The 23,906-nt window shown below is 43.5% G+C and overlaps 1 protein-coding gene across 2 annotated transcripts; it reads right to left on the bottom strand.

Annotated features, from left to right (window-relative positions):
- Positions 1 to 457: 457 nt before the first annotated feature.
- abi3 (ABI family member 3) lies at positions 458 to 21,165 on the bottom strand. 2 transcript variants are annotated; one of them, XM_031894824.1, is made up of 10 exons: positions 20,814 to 21,165; positions 20,117 to 20,284; positions 18,396 to 18,572; positions 14,813 to 14,898; positions 12,787 to 12,858; positions 11,669 to 11,793; positions 6,111 to 6,185; positions 4,451 to 4,549; positions 3,651 to 3,729; positions 458 to 816 (listed from the first exon to the last, which is right to left on the bottom strand). In XM_031894824.1, exons 1-9 carry the CDS (start codon positions 20,958 to 20,960, stop codon positions 3,665 to 3,667), a joined length of 1,014 nt encoding a protein of 337 aa, XP_031750684.1. In that variant the 5' UTR covers positions 20,961 to 21,165; the 3' UTR covers positions 458 to 816; positions 3,651 to 3,664. The 2 variants fall into 2 exon arrangements, with proteins under 2 accessions (XP_031750684.1, XP_012808418.1); XM_012952964.2 differs by having other exon boundaries at positions 4,451 to 4,543.
- Between the last annotated feature and the right edge of the window lie 2,741 nt (positions 21,166 to 23,906).

Here is a 23,906-nt window from a genome sequence, read left to right as displayed (position 1 = left end):
ATTGGCTCCCATACATGTTTAGGCCTTGACTTTACTTGTGTGACCCAAAATGATTGCCTTGCTGATCACAGTTCGACCAGATATTGACCGGGCTGGGCTGGAAATGCCATTGCCTGAGTGAAGACATACCCCAGGGCAACAGGTCTGCACGGGTCTCCTTTGTAATTCTTGGTCCAAACAGGATCAGCCCTATTTGTTTCACAAAATTGGCAAAAAACTGTTTGTAGACTGGCGGCCTACAGGAGACTCTGGTTAGGGATCACTGGTCATGGTAAACACTTGTATTGTCACGGAAGTGAACCCCAAGTTGCACAATTAGCTTTCGGATACAACTCTTTGCATTATGCCAGTTATTTGCACTTTGTCCTTCCTTTGTATATAAAAGCCTCTATGGGCAGTTGTGCACAATGAATAATTAGAACAGATTTGATACCAACATAAGCACAGAAGACTTATATTCATTATATGATAGCAATAGGATTATTTTATTTCAATAATAATTACAAATATTATACAAGTAGTGCATAGGCACAATCCTCCAGCCGTGATGTCCGAAGGAATAACAGCAAAGATGGAATGAGGCACAGGAACATGGAAGAAAATAGAAGAAGGAAAGATTCACGGCATCAACAACATGGTATTTTTGTAGGGTTAGTAGCAGTTTGCCATTAATTAAACTGAATGAGATTGGTGTGTTTAGGCTTTCAGAACATTCGAATGTGAGTTCTTCATTTAAGCGCTGGCGCTGGGGCTCATGTTGGAACAATAATCCCCTGAAGGTCAGTCAATAAATCAATTCTGTTCTGGAGAGCAGCCCTATGAAGGACAAAATAAAGGTCATAGTTTGCTACCTGATTAAAATTGCCTAAGATCATACATATAATACATGATACAAACAGAAAGCTGGACTTATTGTTAATTAAATTTACACCTGAACTTTTGCACAATTATCTGAGGTAGTAGACGCAGGGCACTAGAGGTGGGCAGAAGAGGCACATATCTAGGGTAGAACAGTGGGGGGTACTGAGCATGTACCTCTTCTGTCTCCTACCTCTAGTCTGAGCCCTTATGCCTCCCCCACCAACTAATTTTTACATGCACACAGGGGGGCAAGGAGGCCAGATTCCTAGGGCACCCAGAAAGCTTAGCCCAGCGCTGAGTAAAGAGCTTGAAGAAAACATAGAATAGCAATTTCACTGAAGCCTCTCTGTCAGCCACCATTTTCGTTGCTAGGGTCAGTGACCCTGAAATGTAGATGCTATATAGTTTTTAGCTTTTTGGTCAGGAGGTGTTATCATTGTGTATCCCTGTTTCTATCAGGGAGCCCCTAAAGTCCACAGGGTCCATCTATATGTAGTTACCAGCTTAGAACAATACTAATACCAGATTTGGTCTGGGATTCAAAATAGGTCCTGGCATTTTAATTACACAGAGGCCCAAACAGCCCCGCACCAGCCCAATAAATTGTGACTTGCCATGGCTTCTTACAGAAGCCCCCGTGGCATTTGCCACAACCCCCAGGTGGCCAGTCCGGAGCTGACTAATACTATTTTATAATCTATAATAGAATGTGCAATTTCATTAGCACCACAATCAGTATCAGTGCTCACAAAGGCATATGAAGAGTCTGTCATGGTAGGGTGCTATAAATTGCACTGGTTACCCTTCCATTAGGCTGCCTAGGTCTACCCTGATCCCTGGTACAGATAAGGCTGCTCTACAGCTTTAAGCTGGCTCCTCACTGCCTATTCATCATAGAACAACTTAACACTAAGTTCTAGCCAGGGTCGGACTGGGCTGCCGGGACACCGAGAAAGATCCCGGTGGGCCCTGGTGGCCCAGACCCGACCCTTGCGGCCCTCCCCCTGCCCGACCGCTCCTGCCCCCAAGCGTTAAATTTATGTGCTTGGGGAAGGACGTTGGGTGGGGGGCCCTGCGAGGGGGGTTAGGGGGGCCCCTTGGGGGGGGAGGTTATGGGCGCGGGCCCCGGTGGGCCCTTCACCCCCCAGTCCGACCCTGGTTCTAGCAATGCATTCGCTATATCTCTTTCAAGGGATCCTACTGTTTCTGGATCAAGTGGTGGCTTCTTGATTTCCTTCACTGGACATGTCTTGGATACAAGGAAACAGCAAGGGTTGCCACCTTTTTTCTGTGAATGGGACATTAGTTGGGGGTGGGGCTATGATGTAAGGGACAGGAAAGGACGGGAAAGTTGGATGGGGCCGGTAAATGTGTGGACTGGGTGAAGTTATAGCAGAGGTGGGTCCATAGTTGTAAAGGGTGATCGGCAGCAGAGAAGGTCAGGAAAGGGAAGGATTTATAGGCCGTTACTAATTTACTGGCAAGCTCATTGCTGGTAAATTTGTAATACCTATGCTGGCCCTAGCTGGTTATTTACTGGCCGGGTCAGTCAAATCCTGGCCAGGGGGCAACCCTTGAATCAGCCCAGGATGGCACAGGCCTAGCTTCTTAAAGAAGACACCAACAAAGGAATCTGGTGGGAGAAATGCGGTGGGGAATTAGTTCCTAAGTACAAGACAATAAACATAGAAGCTCTCTTTACTGGTAAATATTATGTGGCTCCTATGTGTGTTGAGGAAGGCATCGCTTTAGGCCCATACATAGGCCCACACCTTAACCCAAGCTACCATATTTGCCTACATTGCCTTACTGTGTGCTGCCCATAATCATCACAGATTGCTGTGTCTTAGCAAGTACTGAATTATGGGTGAGTCTACAAAATTTCAGGGGGGTTTGAAAGCAGTGGATGGGGTGTCTCAGAGTGATGGGAACAAGGTGAATTAAAGCTTAACGTAAAAATAGGGTTGCCACCATTGCCAGGTTCTAAACACGGACAAAGGGATGCACGTGATACGGCACCGACGTCATTACACAACATGCCCATGATGACATTCCTGGCAGTGTGATTACGTCAGGGGCGGGGCTATTAGAGGATTTCTACGCGGTTTTCAGAGTGTTAAAATCATTCTGTGCCCCCAGTAGCCCCCATCTTCTTTTCTTCTGATTCACTGCACATGCTCCGTACTGCTGCCACTTACCTAAACTTAGGGACCGACGCACAATAAACTGTATTTATACACAATATAAATGTAATAACATAAGGCCGATTGGTAATTAATTCAGATTCTTATTACACGGCAGCTCAGCAACCAGTGCAATTAGCATCAGAAATTAATAATCAGCCCTGTAGCATCAGCTTATATGACAAACCTCGTCTTCTGATTGATATTTGCGACAACCTGTAATTTAAACATCCTAATCAGCCGCCGAGAGCCCACTGAGCATGTGCAGTGCCACTGACACCCCTAACAAAAAAAGGCCTGGATCATAATTGCTATTGAGATGCTAAAACTTTAATCTGGTGCAGAAATTCAGTATATAAAACTTGGCATTTCTAATCATATTTGATTTTAGGGTTTAATTCTTCTTTAAGGGTTTGACTAGGATATGTCTTTAACAATAGCAGGGCAGCTGTTACCACAATGCCATTAAGTGATCCTGATCTATTGCTCAACCAAACTAGGGGAGAGTTTAGGTGTCTGAATACCCTTAGGGAACATATCTATATATATAATAATATTAAAAACTAAGGTCACCAACATGTGTAGTTTACCATCCATTGTACGTACCTTTGTAGCCCCTGCTAAATGTCTGCGGGAGGAGGAGGAAGACTTTCCACTGATTCAGGATAGGCTGGGAATATAGATTCTGGAAGAAAAAGCACAATTGCCAAAGGTACAGAGGAATAAATGGAATTATCTAGTCACATTGGGAAATATGTGTGCCAATAGCAACTAATCAGCAGCTAGGGGTCACTAATCTGGTTAGAATCAGAATAGCATCCAATAGGGGTATACCAAGTCTACCGAAAATCCAAGGGGAATTCTGTGTCCTGGGCCCAGACATAGGATTGAGCACTAGGAACCCTCTTGCCTATCCTAAGTTTTGAATTTCGATTTATTATTACGTAGCTCCATCTAGTGTTTAGGTTGCTAACTGCAATGTTATTATTACTTTTAAATACACCCAGTGCGTCTTTAATAACTGCTAAGCCACAGCAGCTACATTGGTTTGGGTTCGGTTGCTAGATCTGGATCAAACATTGCCTTTGTAATTGCATGACGACTGCCAATGCAAGCTGTTCTGCCTGTTGGGGCACTTTCAGGGTTATGGGCATTAGCACTTAGTACAGGTTGATCCAGGGACTGGTCCGATTGCCATCTTGGAGTCAGGAAGGAATTTTTTCCCCTCTGAGGCAAATTAGAGAGGCTTCAGATGGGGTTTTTTGCCTTCCTCTGGATCAACTAGAAGTTAGGCAGGTTATATATAGGCATTTGGTTGAACGTGATGGACCAGTGTCTTTTTTCAACCTAACTTACTATGATACTATGTTCTGTATGGTACATTAATGATATATACCAGTACCTACCATTCTCTTGTACCCAAGATGTATTAGTTGTTTCATAATCAGCAGGGGGAGGAAGGAGTCCGGGATCACAGAAGTCCAGGAGGGCATCAGAGTCTGCAACTTAAGAAAGATTAAGCTAAACGTACGGAATGATGTGGACATAAAGGAGAATATTGGTAGTTTCCAAGTCATTCATGCTTGTGTCTGTACAGTAACAGCTGATTTAACTGCTATCTCCCCATCAACACTACAAAGCACTGGATTTAGTGAAGCATTAGAAATCTGTGCTGAGGTCGATCATTTTCTGGAAGCAATGTCGTTATCTATAGTTGCTATTGACCCACATAAGCAGGGTAGGACTGGGGGGTGCAGGGCTCACCGGGGCTCCCGCCCCAGGTGCCCCAGCCAGCCGTGTCCCTTACCCCCCCCAGGGGCCCCCCTAACCCCCCCGCAGGGCCCCCACCTGACGCCTCCCCAAGCGAGTATAAATTGAACATGTCGGGGAGGAACAGTCAGAAGGGGGAGCGCCGTCAAAGGTCGGACTGGCCCGCTGGGGCCCATTAGGGCTGGGGCCCACCGGGATTTTTCCTGGTGTCCCGGCGGCCCAGTCCGACCCTGCACATAAGTATTTTGTGTCTCTGTGTACCCATTATTCTATGTTGTCCCTTAGCCAGTGTTTAGTCTCTGCACTCCCCAGGTTGGCACACATGTACACAGGGTCGGACTGGGCCGCTGGGACACCGGGAAAAATCAGAGTTCCCTGTATAACTCAGCCTGCAGCCTTGTGCCTTTATATGGGCACAGAACCCCTCAGTGACTGCTAATATCCTTATCATTTACAGTAGGGGGTACATTATCCCTTATAATACATGAGTGATACTCAGAGTTCCCTGTATAACTCAGCCTGCAGCCTTGTGCCTTTATATGGGCACAGAACCCCTCAGTGACTGCTAATATCCTTATCATTTACAGTAGGGGGTACATTACCCCTTATAATACATGAGTGATACTCAGAGTTCCCTGTATAACTCAGCCTGCAGCCTTGTGCCTTTATATGGGCACAGAACCCCTCAGTGACTGCTATATCCTTATCATTTACAGTAGGGGGTACATTATCCCTTATAATACATGAGTGATACTCAGAGTTCCCTGTATAACTCAGCCTGCAGCCTTGTGCCTTTATATGGTCACAGAACCCCTCAGTGACTGCTAATATCCTTATCATTTACAGTAGGGGGTACATTATCCCTTATAATACATGAGTGATACTCAGAGTTCCCTGTATAACTCAGCCTGCAGCCTTGTGCCTTTATATGGGCACAGAACCCCTCAGTGACTGCTAATATCCTTATCATTTACAGTAGGGGGTACATTATCCCTTATAATACATGAGTGATACTCAGAGTTCCCTGTATAACTCAGCCTGCAGCCTTGTGCCTTTATATGGGCACAGAACCCCTCAGTGACTGCTAATATCCTTATCATTTACAGTAGGGGGTACATTATCCCTTATAATACATGAGTGATACTCAGAGTTCCCTGTATAACTCAGCCTGCAGCCTCATATTAGTCCCTGTTAGTGAGTGGCCTGATTACTTGCACTATAGGGGAAGCAGGGAGTACATGTTATCTGTGTAATTCTGAGCCAATTAATTAAAAACTGCAGTAACAGAAACAATACCTTCCACTTCGGGGCTGGGAAATCCGACAGCATCATTAATGCCCAGAGGAGGAGGAAGGTCACTGAATTCCAGATCTGAGATGAAGTCAGGAACAGATAAAGAAAATAGAGAACAATATTGGAATTTAAACAAGAATTACTCATGTAGCGGCAGTGATATAAAAACTATTGTAAAGCTTGACATGGCTATAAGGGGGTTTAAATGTGTTAATAATTAATGTAAATGTGTAACTGTGTAAGTGGGAATTATTGCTGAAGTGATTTTACACAGAAATATTTGAAATGATTAGTGATGAGTGAATCTGTCCCATTTTGCTTTGCCGTAAAATGAGAGAAACGACAAGAAAATTCCCCAAACGTGTTTGTCATGCGACCGTTTTGTCGCCTACGTCTTTCTTTTTTGTGGTGACCACGCCTATTTTGACTCGACTCCGCCCAATTTGATGTGACAGCAACTTTTTTTCGCCGTGCGGCAAATTTTCATGGAAGTTTTGCAAAACAATTCGCTAAGAATCCATGCATGGCGCAAAAAATTCGCTCATCACTAGAAATGATTGTAATGTGTGAAATTGGCCACTAAATGGCAGTGGGGAAATTGTATTATAAGGTGGGGTAGAAGTGTAATGCAAGAGAATGGCCACAAGGGGGATCTAGAGAACAGAAGGTGTAAAAGGGTGGAGCTGATTGATCCCAGGGTCCAGACTGGGTGGGTGTGGGGGCGTGGCAGGAAGCAACATCCACCTGCAGGAGGGTGAGTTGGACTCAGGACTGGGTGACAGATGGTTAGGAGTAGCAAGAGTAAGTTAGTGAGTGCCATAGCTTGTACTAGGTGTATGAGACAGTTAGGGATAGTAAGAATGAGCAGTTGTTGCTCCAACTAGGAGATTGAGGGAATAGTTTCCGACAGATACTTAGGGGCAAAGAGATGGGGTCCTGTGGGCTCAAGGCCGACTTCCACTGCAGGAAAAGGCCTGTTCAGGAGCGCAAAGTGGCACTGGGGGGAACCTTAACTGGAGACTTGGGAAAGAGACGCTCTGCATGAGAAGGGTGCGATCGCTAGAAAGGAACAGGTGGGGATTGGACTCCTAATAACCGAACGGAAGGGAACTGGTAATATGAAATCTGTATTGGGAATTGAAACCAATGTGTATGGTACATAATAATGTGACCTGGATTAACTGTGGCATGCCAAGAGTTAATAAAGTATTGGAAATGGATTGGAATGTCCCTTATACAGCTGAGCTAGAGGGGGTGGTTGGAGGTATATAAGGGAAAAGGGAAAGGCTTGTCTCTTGGGGTGACACCTTATTCTATCACACAGGGCACTCCCAGAGATACCTTCTAGTCCGCCAATTGCCAGTCTGGGCCTAAGCAGGGTATACATAGCAACCCTTCCATTACTTTCACCCTGTCTCTGCCCCCTTTTCACCCTCTCCCTTTTTAAACTGTCAAATGTGGAGGAGAAAGCTGCGCTGAAATTGCTTTTTATAAATGGTTCCCCATACGCTGGTGCATCATTGTGAATGGAACATAAAGAATAGCAAGTAATACAGCTGTATACCTGTAGGGGGCAATGTTGCCACATGGGGAAAAGTAACATTTCATTAATGTACAGCAACTGATAAGCAGAGATCTTACTCATATAATGCAGCTTAAATACTTATAGCGTCTAATTGGATTACAAGGGCAGGGAAAACATATTATTTATATAGCTATTCAGCTTACTGAAGTGACAAGTGTGTTATTTAATGTTGTGTTTAAGCCTTAATTGCTATTTTCTGAACTAAAGATCATTTCTTATCTATAATGTACATGTCTGTGTGTTTGGGAGGTGTCTGTGTAGGGACTCAAAGGTTTAATATACCCTGATGGCTTTAACCCCTACACGTCCTAGTTCCCCATTACTGGGCAGATGCCCATGTATCTATTTTTCTATGAACATATTATGTGTCATTGGTCCTTAAGTCTTATGACCTCTTCCAGCCACACTTTAATATAGTGTGTGGTTAGGGGGGTCCTTTGGCCTTCCTCTATTCACCCTGGTGGATGTGTTCTAGGGAGCCTGGGATCAACAAGGCCCAGCGGAATTCACCATAGAGAGAGAACCCTATCTAGTGAAGTTGGGGCTTAGGACCCTGTAAACGAGGATTTATTTCAAGCAGTTCTGTAATATCACTTTCTAGGAATGTTTAGATATAGCTAGCAAGATCAGCTCCTTGTGCTCCAACCAGGAGAGATAGTGGGGTGTAACTCCTATAAGGCTTTGCTGCCTGAGTGAAGGGACACAATAAAGACAAGGGTATCAGGCTTAGATTTATTCTCCTTGATCCAGGTCTAGTGCACCGGCTTGGCCCGCCCCAATGTCATTATCGTAGACTAAGCTCCAGGGGGCAGGAACCTCTTTCTTCTGCTCTCCAACCTTTTAGCTCTTAATGTTGCATGTAACTTCTATAATTCTGTTCTCTTATGCATTTTGTTCATGTGTATACAAATAACACTATACAATATATATATATATATATATATAAAAATCTAGTGAATATTGGTGCACACCGGGAATCATTTAAAACATAACTTTTATTATAATAAATACATTACGCGACAGGCCAACGTTTCGGTCTGTATCTGAGACCTTTATCAAGACCATAGTCACCTTAAAACCAATTGAAATATAAATAGTAAAAACAAGACAGACACACCCCCCAGAGACAAGGTTCCACCCAATCCTGTGACTGAAAGAGGCACCAAAGAGACAGAAACCCTGTACCGAGGAGAAACCATATTAAAACACATAAGGAGGAAAATTAGGAGAGTTAACCCTCAGGTGTGGAGTGCAAGTTAAAGTTATCTAGTGCTCGTACCCGGAGTATTGTAACTGATAGGGCTTCTAAGCCCCATCCCAGTATTGTGTTTAGTACAGCTTTCAATGACAGATCAGACCATGTTAGGAAAGTCATAAATAAGAATTGGAATATTCTCCAGGCTGATGATGAATTTAAGCGAGTATTGCCCCGGTCCCCCTTGGTGAGCTACAGGAGAGGCACGAGTTTGCGTAACTTGCTGGTACACAGTGATCCTATTGCATGCTATCAGAAAAAAACGGGGTCCTGGTTACGGGGAGACAAAAAGGGATGTTTCAAGTGCCCTAGTTGTACATCTTGCAGATATATGACTCCGGGTGAATCCTTTCTACACCCACAGACTGGCAAACGCCTGCTTATTAGACATCACATCACTTGCACTACTACGCACGTTATTTATCTTATAACTTGTCCTTGTGGTCTGTCATATGTTGGCAAAACCGATCAGACCCTTAGGTTACGGATGGATGGCCATCGTTCAGCCATCAGTACAGCATTCAGGGATGGCACTACAAATAAACCAGTTGCCAAGCACTTTCTTGAGAGAGGGCACAGGTTACCCACGTTCAGGTTTATTGCGATAGACCATGTTCCCCCCATTAGGAGGGGGGGCGATAGGTCTCAATTGCTAATGCAGAGGGAAGTTTTTTGGATCAAAACGCTCAATACATTATCCCCCTTTGGACTGAACGAGTATTGTTCTTACACGTGTTTTTTGAAGCAACGTTAAAGTATGCTCCAAGTGGCTTGTGGTATACATTTTTTGTTTTATGTGTTTCTGATAATGTTATTTTACAGTGTTTAGCAATACATATGCAAGTTTGTTTGCATGTTGTGGCAAATCTACATTGTATTTCTTCGTAATGTTCTATGCTATATTGTCAGTTCACTTTAACTTGCACTCCACACCTGAGGGTTAACTCTCCTAATTTTCCTCCTTATGTGTTTTAATATGGTTTCTCCTCGGTACAGGGTTTCTGTCTCTTTGGTGCCTCTTTCAGTCACAGGATTGGGTGGAACCCTGTCTCTGGGGGGTGTGTCTGTCTTGTTTTTACTATTTATATTTCAATTGGTTTTAAGGTGACTATGGTCTTGATAAAGGTCTCAGATACAGACCGAAACGTTGGCCTGTCGCGTAATGTATTTATTATAATAAAAGTTATGCTTTAAATGATTCCCGGTGTGCACCAATATTCACTAGATTTTTATTTTTAATGCTTAATTGGTAGCACCCGGGTCTATGGACTACGCTTAGGAGTGCTGAATCTACGTATCGTATATATATATATATACACAGGTATGGGATCCCTTATCCGGAAACCCGTTATCCAGAAAGTTCCGAATTATGGAAAGGCCATCACCCATAGACTCCATTATAAGCAAATAATTCTAATTTTTAAAAATGATTTGCTTTTTCTCTGTAATAATAAAACAGTGCCTGTACTTGATCCCAACTAAGATATAATTACCCCTTATTGGGGGCAGAACAGCCCTATTGGGTTTATTTAATGGTTAAATGATTCCCTTTTCTCTGTAATAATAAAACAGTACCTGTACTTGATCCCAACTAAGATATAATTACCCCTTATTGGGGGCAGAACAGCCCTATTGGGTTTATTTAATGGTTAAATGATTCCCTTTTCTCTGTAATAATAAAACAGTACCTGTACTTGATCCCAACTAAGATATAATTACCCCTTATTGGGGGCAGAACAGCCCTATTGGGTTTATTTAATGGTTAAATGATTCCCTTTTCTCTGTAATAATAAAACAGTACCTGTACTTGATCCCAACTAAGATATAATTACCCCTTATTGGGGGCAGAACAGCCCTATTGGGTTTATTTAATGGTTAAATGATTCCCTTTTCTCTGTAATAATAAAACAGTACCTGTACTTGATCCCAACTAAGATATAATTACCCCTTATTGGGGGCAGAACAGCCCTATTGGGTTTATTTAATGGTTAAATGATTCCCTTTTCTCTGTAATAATAAAACAGTACCTGTACTTGATCCCAACTAAGATATATTTACCCCTTATTGGGGGCAGAACAGCCCTATTGGGTTTATTTAATGGTTAAATGATTCCCTTTTCTCTGTAATAATAAAACAGTACCTGTACTTGATCCCAACTAAGATATAATTACCCCTTATTGGGGGCAGAACAGCCCTATTGGGTTTATTTCATGGTTAAATGATTCCCTTTTCTCTGTAATAATAAAACAGTACCTGTACTTGATCCCAACTAAGATATAATTACCCCTTATTGGGGGCAGAACCCTATTGGGTTTAATTAATGTTTTATCGATTTTTTAGTAGACTTAAGGTATGGAGATCCAAATCATGGAAAGACCCCTTATCTGGAATACTCTTGGTCCCGAGCATTCTGGATAATGGGTCCTGTATCTGTATATATATATTTCTGTACCTGTGTAATCCATAGGTAAATCTTCTACCTATTTTCTGATGGAGTTTATGCAATAATTTACAGTAGAACCCCCATTTTACATTTTTTAGGGGACCAGAAAAACAATGGGGTTAAATCCAGAAAAAATGTAAAATCAGTGAAATGCATTATCCATCATATTTTGGTTGTAAAGTGATAGAAAACCTAAAATCTGTAAACTTGAGGTTTCACTCTACATAAATGACTGAATAATAAAATCCCCCCCCGCATTTGGTGCAGTCCTTACTTACTGCTTTCCGATACATGGTTTTCTCCATAATGAAGAGGGAAGAATTCCTTTGAGACATCAGGGGGCGGGGGAAGAGGCGGGTCCATAATAGTAGTGTCACAATTTGGAGAATTGTTGTTCCACACTCTGCAAGGGAATTATGGAGATGTTACAAATTGTAACAACATCTTCACGGCTTACAGACAGCATGCAGGAACTACAAAACCCACAATGCATTGCACTGGGATGATCACATGTGCAGGGAATTGTGGGATTGGGAGGAGGCAGGCTGAAGGCAGGCCGAGGACAGGCGCTACTGTTACATTTTATTTGAGTCACAAAGTAGTCAGCCAGATCAGCAGGGGAACAGGGGGCGGGGCTTAGGGAACTGTTCCAAACCATATTATTACATTAAAATCATGAAACAGCTGCATATTTTTTTAAGCTTAAGTTGTGTGTGGGTGGAGCCAACTTGGCCACTGGTTCGCCACCTTGCTCCTGCACCTTCCCCAACACCCCCCCCCCGCCTGTGCTTTGGCGTGCATGCGCAGTTCGGGAAGGAGGGGGGTTGCGATGTGATGGGTTATTGCCCCCACCGCTAATGACAAGGGGCGGGGGCAATGACAAAGGAGGAGGCCTAATCGTTGCACCCTAGGCAGCTGCCTCTTCTGCTTACCCCTAGTTTCAGCCCTGGGTGCAACCACTTTTGATCCCCTTCCATAGAGTGAGAAAACACTTGGGTGGCCAAAAACACTAGAAATCTCCCAGTTTTCCATTACCCTGATGGTTGGCTTATTTCATGCCTATTGTTTGCTGTGACTTGGATAAACAATATTGGAGGTGGTGTTGTTATCAATAAATGTTCCAGGCGGTGATGTGGAGCCTAAAAAGGGTTTTAATCAACCCTTCTTACTATATATCACAACTCCCCCCCCATCCCCACTTTACCAGTTATGATGCTTAGACTTCAGTGGTGAAACTGCCTATACACATATTAACAAATGTTGCTCTTCACCAAAATACCTGGAAACAGTGGGGCCCTCAGTAAATAATTAGGAGCTTAAATGTCACCTTGAGGCCACAGTTCCATCATGGAGGACAGGGACAGCATTACATAGAGAGGCTCCATAAGAAACTTACGGTGGGGTTGATGGGGATGTCATCTCAGGTATCTGTGGTGGAAGTATTGGGTCTTTAATCCGAAGGCTTCTCCTAAGAATCCCAAAGTACATTAAAGTTTAATTCGCAGGAACACCAATAATAATACAACTTTCCCTGTATGTAGCCACAGCACAAATACTTTTAAAGGGGGCATGTTACCCCAAGATATAATTCCAAATTCTTTCCTACTGTGTTTATCAAGCAAAATAAACTTCACGTACACTATGTAAATAATATAATCTTATTTCCATCAGTCTTGGAATGACACAATCACAGCAAGCAGGCCAGCGCCATTAAAAGAGAATGGAAACGTTCCACAATTCCCTTCCGAAGGATTGGCCATTCATCATCTGCCATGCGTAAAATAGCCATTAAAATGCCCAGCCTGGCAGCAACGTTCTCTCTAATTACCTCCAGGCATTGTGGGCAAAAAAGAGCTTGAGTACATGTAACATTCCATCTGGTAGTGATTCTAATGCTGACCCATCAGCCCGGGGGCCCAGAAATGAAAGGCTTGTGGCATTAAACAAAAACTGATCCTGTTGGCTCCTGTTCTAGTGACCCATAGCAACCAATCAGCCAGCAGCATTGCTGTTCGAAAACATTCACATTCAGAAAATAGCACTTTCCCCCCAAGCACTTTCCTCCTAAGTGTCACCCAGGACCCAACATTCTAGGTTTTGACCCTTGTACTTTTTTTTATAAAACATTTTTTGTCAGTACAGCTTAGGGCTGCCACCTACCAGTCTGTCACAGGGCAGGGCAGTGGCGTCATGTGGGCGGCATAGAGCCAGCACAAGGTAATGCTATGACATAGTGTTCAGAGATTGGCTGATAGTCACATTAATCTCAAGATTCCATGAGAGTCCTGCCTGGTTCTCTGTAAGGGTGTCCACCGTCCGGCGCGTCTTTCTGCGCATGCGTCGAATCAGCCGGCGCATGGGAGTGGACGCTTCCATTCCAGCGTGCGTAAGAACATGCACGGTGCGGCGAAAGTCGCACATATACGTTTGCACCCTCCGGTGTGCGTCCTGACGCAGCGTGCACTTGTGTCTTGTCGCCATCCTGTAAATAGTCGCCCAGTACACGCCATCTTTGCTTGGTTATCAAGTTTACTCTGGTGCCTAGAGTTTTTTCCTATCCTGTTTCTCCATTGTGAACCTGTGCCTGAAATCCACTTTTGAACTTGTTCTGCCTGCCTTGACCCGGACCCGTCTGACCACTCTCTTGCTTAATCCTGTTGTTACTTCGTTTTGGCTCTCCGGCCTCTCTCCACTTCCGTGCTTCCTGTTCCCATCCTCAGGCAAGCCTCCGGTTAGTGTGAGACGTTTGTGGGCTTGCTCGCTACGACCTATCCTTTGGCTTGACACCTACTCCTCGGCCTGACAGTTCTCCTAATTTGGAAGACCAGGCAGGCAGTTTTGACCTGGGTAGCCCTTCTGAAGAGCAGGCTGTCTGGGTTAAAACAAGACAAGTGGCAACACTAATACAGCTGCTTACATTTAGGGCCTATCTGCTCAGGAAGTTGAGGAGCTGCCCCCTTGAATACAGGAATCTGGTCAGAAACATGACTAGCAGTGAATCGAAAATGAGTTGGACCTGGAAGGTTGGGTGACCGTTCCTATAAAAATCCTTTGCTTTGAAAGAAAACAGTACAACCCCATGATTGCAGTTTGTTTTGTATAATGTCAGTATCCCTTTAATAGTTTAGTAGAGTTCTAATAGGAAGAGCTTCCTATACAGCCCAGGAGGCCTTGGGGCAAAGGGAACCTCATAGGGATCCAGCAATATGATTTGCTACAGTAGTGGGCCTTATTTTTACCCCCTGGAGTTGAAGGACCTAAATCCTAAGCCGATACTTCGGGCCTGGACCCAGAAATAATTTTGCAGGGGTCCAGGATATATTAATGGATGAACACAATTAGTCAATGCTAATAGAACGAGTCCTGTCTATATAGAATAATATAGAATGTATAGCTCCCAGGAGCATCTATTGTGTACTTACCCCAGGGTGCACTGTGGGTTTGTCAGTGATTTGGAATTAACCCTGCGAGACATGGTTCCTGTTTTTGATAGCCGGGAGTCAGATTCCTGTGGAAAGTTACATTAGTATAATGTATCTAATATCATGACAACAATATTTGCTGTACAAGGGCAATAAACACAGGGCTGGTTTGGGGGGTGGTAGAAAAGTCCCAGAATTAGAAAGGCTCTCTAGGGAATGTTGCTAAAAGTAAACAGCATTCCCTTTACCACACTCATGGGCAGATTTTCTAAATAGGCAACTAAGGGCCGTGTCTAGGGTGGCAACTTTAAAGTCATTCCCCCTTGCCCACCTCTGGACACTTGTGGCTAAATCTGGCACAGACTGTATGGTTCATGCACTGATCAGGGAGGGGGTTAGATGGTGGACCAGTGCCAAGGGTCCAAATACAATACTTGTAGCATTGTATAAGATATCGAGTTTTGCTCTTGCTATTATACCAATATAACCAGTTAAAAGGAAGGCTTGGGTGAGTCCATCTAAGGCAATGGCAGCGTAGGCAAGGCTAAAACTGCAAACTAGTGTCAACTTTAAAGAAACTAAAAAAACTAACTAAAACTAATGCTACTTTTAACAGGAGAATAGCGACACTGTAAACTGCTGTCTGGCTGACTGGATCCCTAACCAACTAAATAATAACCATGTCCCAGAAGGAGAAACCAAAAAAAGGAAGCAGAAAATACAAAATAAAAGTCAATACTAAAGGCAAGCCTGACAGTCAAGCTGCAACAGGTCAATGACCTTATAAACCGTATATTTCAAGTTTTTGGCAGATCAAAAAAAAAAAAAAAAAAAATAGCTGACCTTGAACTGGACTCTTAGGTGTATCTAGGGGAGCAAATGGCCATCAGATTTCACCCTCACTGGCATTCAGTGCCAATGCCACAAACCAATGTAAGACTGGGGAGTCCAGGGCCCACTAGGGCTGCTGCCTTTGGGCCCCCCACCCCAGTCCAGAGCTGCTACACCCCCCTTCCCCCCAACACATACAACACTTCCTTCTTGTGGCCAAGATAGGAGGGGGGACACCAGCCTCTGCAGTTATTGGTGGGGGGGGAGCAGGTCTGGGTTGGCAGGGGCAGCAAGCCTGGGTATCTAAAAACAGTGGGTCCTAAATTGTGGAGCTTGCTCCTGGGAGTTAGCATGGAGTGGGGTTGAACTGGGCCAGTAGGGCACCGGGAAGAAACCTGGTGGGCCCCAGCTGCCAGTCCAACCCTGCCCCAAACTCCCCCAGGAGCGAGCTCCACAGTTTCGGACCCACTGTCCTTAGATACTGTGCTGTTGGCTTTGCATTGTGGTATAATCCCCCCCAACTACAGATTTTGATGGTACATGGCATGGCATGGCAGCCTTAGCGCATTGACAGGCAGCAGTGAGGCAGACTCACAAAGCAGAATTAGGGGTAGGCAAAGAGGTCCAAGCCCAGTGCCCCCACTTTTTTGCAGCATTATTATTATTGACATTTATTTAAAGCGCCAACATATTCTGCAGCGCTGTACAATAAATAGGCAAGTGCCTCTGCTGCCTGCCCCTAGTGCCAGCCCTGTATTGCACAGCAGGAGTGCTTGGAGGCAGGGCAGGCACTCAGTATATTGTACATATGCCGCTAAGTAAGAAGTCTCAAAGAACTGCCCAGGTTTTTCTTCTGGACGGCTGGAATTCCTTACGTATTGCCCTGTTAGTTTTCATTTTTGTTGCTCTTTCACCCTTAGTGATAAATTCAGTTCTTGACTCTTGGCCAATACAAATCTGCTCATTTCTATTCTGTGTTACAACAACAAGACATGAGCAGCGCTGAGAATGGGGAACTTTCTCACTCGCCTGTAGCACCTATTTGTGTCCTCCACCCAGACCGCTTCTCTCTCTGCTCTTTCTCAATCCTCGCTCTGTGGTTAGCTGAGGCGCCAGCAGCACGGCAGCTTGCTGTAACTAACGTGGCTTTTCTGTTGCTTAAACCCAGTCTGATAAAATGTCATTCATGCTATTTCCTCTGCGCAGGAATTGGTTGAATAAGGGCATCCATTTGTATTGGCTCAGTATCTTTACACTCACCGTGGGACCTAGAACCACCCATTGAACTCACCAAGGAGAAGGAAATATTAAAAAGCCCTGAACCTGAAGTATAGGTCTCTGTTGCCCAAGTTAGGGGACAGGAGGGGGGACCCCTATGTGCATTTACCCCCCATATAAAGGGGAAGTTCTCACCACTAAATTTTAAGCCATTAATCAATATATAGAGGGCATTAAAGCATTCTGTGTATTAAAGAAGACATATAGGATAAACAAAAAACCTCTAACCTTGTAGGCAATTATGACTGATATATGGTGCTGGTTTCATTTTGGGCTAAAATTTATTCACTTTGGGCTAATACTATTTGTAATATGGCCCCTTTATTGGAGCTCCCTATAGATCCTCTTAGGTTCCTGTCTTTGTTTCAATTCAGGGGTGGGAGTGTCCTAAGGGTCCCTGCCAGAACCACAGTAGGAAAGGGATAGCCAATCACAGCCCTGCAGCCACACAAGCAAAGACAGGCTTCAGTTCCCTATCAGGTCAGCCTAGTTGCTGGTTCAGTTCAAATATGTAATCATGTGATGTAATTATGTACCTTAAGGTCTGAATCTGACCTGGGGGTGTCTATAGTAGGAGAATACTAATAAGGCAGACCTAATATTTGTTTTTACAGAATGCTACTGCCTAGACCAGAGCCCCCGCTATCAAGAAAAATTCAGCTTTTAACCAGAATAGAACAGTTTAATACAGGTATGGAACCCATTATCCAGAATGCTTTGGACCTGGGGTTTTCTGGATAAGGAGTTTTTCCATAATTTGGATCTCCTACCTTAAGTCTACTAAAAAAATTATTTGAACAGTAAATAAACCCAATAGGATGGTTTTGGCCCCAATAAGGGGTAATTATATCTTAGTTGGGATCAAGTACAGGTACTGTTTTATTATTAAAGAGAAAAGGGAATCATTTAACCATTAAATAAACCCAATAGGGCTGTTCTGCCCCCAATAAGGGGTAATTATATCTTAGTTGGGATCAAGTACAGGTATTGTTTTATTATTACAGAGAAAAGGGAATCATTAAACCATGAAATAAACCCAATAGGGCTGTTCTGCCCCAATAAGGGGTAATTATATCTTAGTTGGGATCAAGTACAGGTACTGTTTTATTATTACAGAGAAATGGGAATCATTTTTAAAAATGTGAATTATTTAATTATAATGGAGTCAATGGGAGATGGTCTTTCTGTAATTTGGAACTTTCTGGATAATGGGTTTATGGATAAGGGGTCCGATACCTGTACAGTATATGGATATGGTCTGTGGCACAAACACCCCTCCAAAACAAGGTGTCATTGCTCCTATGTAAAGTTTGTAATGGATCTCCACATTCTATTATCAAGGTATATTCAGAAGGGAAATATGTCACCCCTTTGCCTACCTTGCTGTGGTTCCCTATGAGATCCCATAGAGTGAGCACACATAGGAGAGATTCATGGAACCCCCACTGCAGCTGCTAATAAATAATATTTTTACCGTAATCCCATGGCCGGTTTTATCGAGGCTTTTGAAATTGATGGAGTTTCTGGTATATGCACTCCGTGGGGCTTGGTTCCCCTCAGTCAGGATTTTCTGAGCAGGAATCATTTTCCTTCTGGATGTCAGAGATCCAATTTTCTGGCGGGTGGTCTTCTCTGTGTGTATATCTACAAGCTTCAAGGGAAGAGACAGCGTATTTATTCACGGGGCAATATTTTTCATTTCAAAAGTGGACTTTAGAGGCTGAATGGGTCGTGTTTGGATTTTTTGTAAAGGTGAGACAACAATGTTTCCCATATTGTTGGGTTCGGTAGAAAGTAGCCAACTCTAGCTAAATGTGTCGTTCCCCCAAAAGCCAACCAGCAGGTAGCTCACTCATCTGCTGTTTAAATGCTATAATCTGATTGTTTTTTATGGCTTTCTAGACCTGGAGAAACATTATATCTATTACATTATACCCTTAGCATGATGCTAGTTTGCTGTCCACTTGCTCCTTTGGGAAAGTGAATCACATGTGTGGGGTGAACATAATGACAGAATGACATGAGGCTCAGAATATCCATAATTTTATTTCTGAGATGTTTACATGATCTGGGTCTTCTAAGAAGTCCTCTTGCCCTCAAGTGAACATCTACAAGTCCAAAGGTGTGTTCCCCATGCATCCATTTAGCATCAAAACCATATTGGGGGAGCTTCTTCATTGCAAAAAAATAAGAAATTCCACTAAGGGCTCTAGTTTTTATCCATTTGTTTTTTTGGAATGTTTGTTGAGGAATTCCCTCACTAGAAACAACTGTGCTTACCTACCAAGATCATGACAATCCTTTGGCAAACCTCGAACCCTCGGGTGGCATCAAAAGCTTTTTAACCCTTTTCTCATTTGCGTCATACAAATGGGCTTGGTCCTGGACTAAATGTGGAAACTGAAGTTTCTTATTAATACCCTTTATATACAGTATTAGGAGGACTATGTTTAGGGTATAGCCTTACACTGGCTCAATCCCAGTAGTTATTAGAAGTTTCACTCACTGCTATCTGGCATCACCCACATTTATGTCTTGTCAGCCATTCAGCTCTAAGGGCTGTGACACACGGGGAGATTAGTTGCTGGCAACTAATCTCCCCGAAATGCCATCCCACCGGCTAGAATGTAAATCTCCGGTGGGATGGCATACATGGTGCCGCGATTTGCCGAAGTCACGGAAGTTGCCTTGAGAGGAAACTTCGTCAACTTCGGCAAATCGCCGCGCCGTGTATGTTGTCCCACCGGCAATTTACATTCTTGCAGGTGGGATGGCATTTTGGGGAGTTTTGTCATGTGGCGACTAATCTCCCTGTGTGTCACAGCCCTAACTGGCCCATGGGTTATTGCACAGAAGTTTCAGCAGCAAGCACCTTGCACATATCTAGAGTATAATATACCCTTCCTGTAAAGGGATTTTATAAGTTACCAGATTATTTCCCAACCATATTTATACAGCTAATAGAATTCTGATTTGGCTTCTAGTACCCTTACATTTTATGCTGGGGAAGTATGTGAATACGTCTGTCCTTTCAACACACAGGCTTCAAAGAATTTTGTGACACAATTTCCAGTACAAAGCACCAGTTAAGACTGAGGACATCATTAAGCGCTATATATATGTTATTCATGGCTCTTGCATACTTTACCATACTATTATATATTATATGCGTTGGCAAAATGATACATAACGGACCTGTGAGATGTACCACACTCTGTTCTCATGTTGGAGAAGGATCTGGCTCTGGTCCTGCAGTATCAGTAACATTTCTCGGGCTATCAAGCCCACATGAGAAGCCACACTGGCCAGTGTCTGAGTGACGAGTGACATGGTGTCCTGTAGTGCCTTTTGCTTGTCAGGGGCCTGGGAGAGAAAAGTGTAGTCAGAACTGTAAGAAAAAGAGGGAATATTATGGGGAAAGTCGTACCTACTACTGTCTGGTATAGACAGAACCATCTTGCCAGCCCAGTTACTCCTGCACTGCAACTCCCAGGATTTTATGGCTGGGGATGCTGGGAGTACTAGTCTGGCAGTAGCTGGGAAATCAAGGGCTGTTTATTGGTGTTGAATGTCTTGGATATAGGATGACTTTGGTTAAATATTATATAAGATATAGCCCTCCTTGGGGGAAGATGATATAGTAATTTTATAAACAAGCAGTTGCTATGTGCCATCAGCACTGATACTACAACTGCAAGCAAGCCTCTTGTCCACCTATAACTACCATCCGCTATAAACCACCTAAACCACTAGTCTAGGTAATTTCTACCATGCTTGTAAGTTACCTTAGGACACGTTGTCTGTTGGTTAGTGGTCAAGCCCCCTCAAAGGCACTAAGTTTGCCCAGGAGCAGTAACCCATAGCAACCAATAACATATCTGCACCCCCTCACCTCCATGTAGTTCTTCTCACAGTAGTCTGCAACATTGTGCAGGTTTGTGTAGCTGTCTCTCAGAGCCTGTCTCGCTGCAGGTATTTCTCCCAGGCTGTGTCTTGGGGCCTCTCTCTCAGCACTGTTCTCTTGTCTCATGTCAGACATTCTGCTTCTGCTGCTGCTTCCAGCGAGAGCGCTCACTGTGAGAACGAGACTGCGGCGTGGAGGCACTTCCTCAGCAGTAACCACAATGCAAAGTGTGCTGCTGAGACAGTGACTGTAGCAAGAGCTGACACAGAGATCTGCATTAAATGTTTAAATTCTCACCACTGCTCTTCCCATTATTGTACTTCAGTTGAGTATAAGAAAATAACAGTAGCCACGGATAACCACGCTTGGCAGCTACTTGGGGGTCTGTGTGCGGTGGCGACCTCATCCTGTACATCTGGCATTAATATTTAAGAATAGTGAGAGCAAGACTTCCTTCCAACCTGGGAGTTCTTGAGTGCTACTGTACTGTTACACCACTGAAAAACCCTATAGGGCATAAAGAGGCATTATAATAAACAATTTGAAAACAGTGATCCCCAACCAGTGGCTTGTGAGTAACATGTTGCTCCCCAACCCCTTGGATGTTGCTCTCAGTGGCCACAGAGTAGGGGCTTATTTTTAAATTCCTGGTTAGGAGGCAAGTTTTGGTTCCATAAAAACCAGATGTACTGCCAAACAGAGCCTTCTGTAGGCTACCAGTCTACATAGGGTCTACCAGATAGCCAATCATAGCCCTTATTTGGCACCCCAGGTACATTTTTCATGTTTATATTGCTCCCCAACTCTCTTTACATTGGAATGTGGCACATGGGTAAAAACAATTGGGGACCCCCAATTTGAAACAACATAGACTTTTCTGCTGGTGTATTTCAGCCATCACGACTTTAGGAGTTGCCCCAAACCATCCTTGCTGTCTCCCAATAAGTGGAATGGTAAAAGCAGTTCAAATGATGCGCATTAGAGTTGTTTCAGACAATAAACTTCCTGCAAATAAAAAAGAAAGTGAACTCCGCCCCTCCCACCTCAGGAATATTCTACTTAAAAGTGTAAATAGAAGCCCACATAGCGTGCTGGTCAATCCAAAATTTTACGAAAGCTTGAGAAGGAAAACTGCACTGCTATATACGTAGTCACTATATCAATCCAGTGAATAGAATATGTGTGATAATCAGAATACCCATTTATTGTTCCATTATGAGTTGGCTCTACTCTAACTTAAAACTTAACCTTTATTGACTTATTATTTATTGAACTATTAAACAAAACTCTATATACTGTATATACTCGAGTATAAGCCTAGTTTTTCAGCATCCAAAATGTGCTGAAAAAGTCACCCTCGGCTTATACTCGAGTCGGGTGCCATGGGTCCCCCCAGACCAGCACCCTCTGTCCTTTGTGTGCAAATTAGGCCACCCGCAACCAGACTCTCCAGTGCCCTGGCCTAGGCTCCCAGTTGCAATACTTATTTCCCCCTTCATGTCCTCTGGGACTGGGTCTGCTGCCAGTTTGCCAATGCGCAATGAGCGTGGGGTAGTACTCATATTGTTTTTGTTGAACCTCTTCTCCATTTACAGAGCTCACTTACTGTTTTTCTTTGAAATAAATATTGAAAAACATATACCCCACTGATGCCTCAATTAATGTAATTTTATTGGTATTTATTTTGATTATTGAAACTTTTCAGTAGCGGCTGCATTTCCCACCCTAGGCTTATACTCGAGTCAATACGTTTTTCCAGTTTTCTTAGGTAAAATTATATACGGTACATCTCACCCATTTAAAAGCAATTAAAACCCACAGTATTGAACATGATATGAACTAAGATTAATTGTAGTCAATTGCCTCTGTAAAATCATCTATTACCTATATGCACATACATCTTGATAATAGGACATACACTTTATTTACTCGGAAGTGGCCCAGTCCCCTTGTTGTGTGGACTACATGCAAGTACCATATATACTCGAGTATAAGCCGATCCGAATATAAGCCGAGGTACCTAATTTTACCTAAGAAAACTGGAAAAACGTATTGACTCGAGTATAAGCCTAGGGTGGGAAATGCAGCAGCTACTGCTAAGTTTCAATAATCAAAATAAATACCAATAAAATAACATTAAATGAGACATTAGTGGGGTATATGGTTTATTTCAAAGAAAAACAGTAAACTAGCTATGTAAGTGGAGAAGAGGGTCAACAAAAACAATATGGTATCAACAATGATACCTTAAGAGTACTACACCCCTTAGCTCAATCAGCAAAAATCCTTCAAAACGATATATAGTTTATATAGAATATTAAAGTGCAATGTCTCGTGCAAAATGGATGCAAAAGTGAGGATGGTAGATGAAGATGAATTTGGGAGCGGGCCAGGGCACTGGAGGGTCTGGTTGCGGGTGGCCTAATTTGCACACAAAGGACAGAGGGTGCTAGTCTGGAGGGACCCATGGCACCCAACTCGAGTATAAGCCAAAGGTGACTTTTTCAGCACATTTTGGGTGCTGAAAAACTAGGCTTATACTCGAGTATATACAGTATATTGCTTAAATCTCATTCATACGCAAATACTGCTCCTAACAGTCAATCGACATTGTCCATATGTTACATAGACTGGACTCGATCAGGGCCAATAATGGCGTATCATGTTTGAATTGGAGACCCAGAAGATCTGGGTATTATTATATGTTGTATTACAGGATCGGCGATATTAAGGCGGATGATTACTAGTCACAAATATGTAAGTGACTACTGTTCATTGTTGTTCAAGAAGGTCGCATATTCTCTGCCTGCCCTAACTAAAGGCCCCCATACACGCGCCGATAGAAGCTGCCGATATTGGTCCCTTGGACCGACTCGGCAGCTTATCGGCCCATGTATGGGCAGAAACGAGCGGGCTGGCTGACCGATATCTGGCCTGAAATTGGCCAGATATCGATCGGCCAGGTTAGAAAATCCAGTCAGATCGGGGACCGCATCGGCTCGTTGGCCCAGGGCCAAACGATCGGATTATTTTTTTTTTTAACTTCAAGCTCCCCAATATCGCCCACCCGTAGGTGGGGAT

This window comes from Xenopus tropicalis, chromosome 10, assembly GCF_000004195.4.
Source record: "Xenopus tropicalis strain Nigerian chromosome 10, UCB_Xtro_10.0, whole genome shotgun sequence".
Lineage (NCBI taxonomy): Eukaryota > Metazoa > Chordata > Amphibia > Anura > Pipidae > Xenopus > Xenopus tropicalis.
Note: the sequence above shows the minus strand (reverse complement) of the source record. Positions and strands in the feature narration are given on the sequence as shown.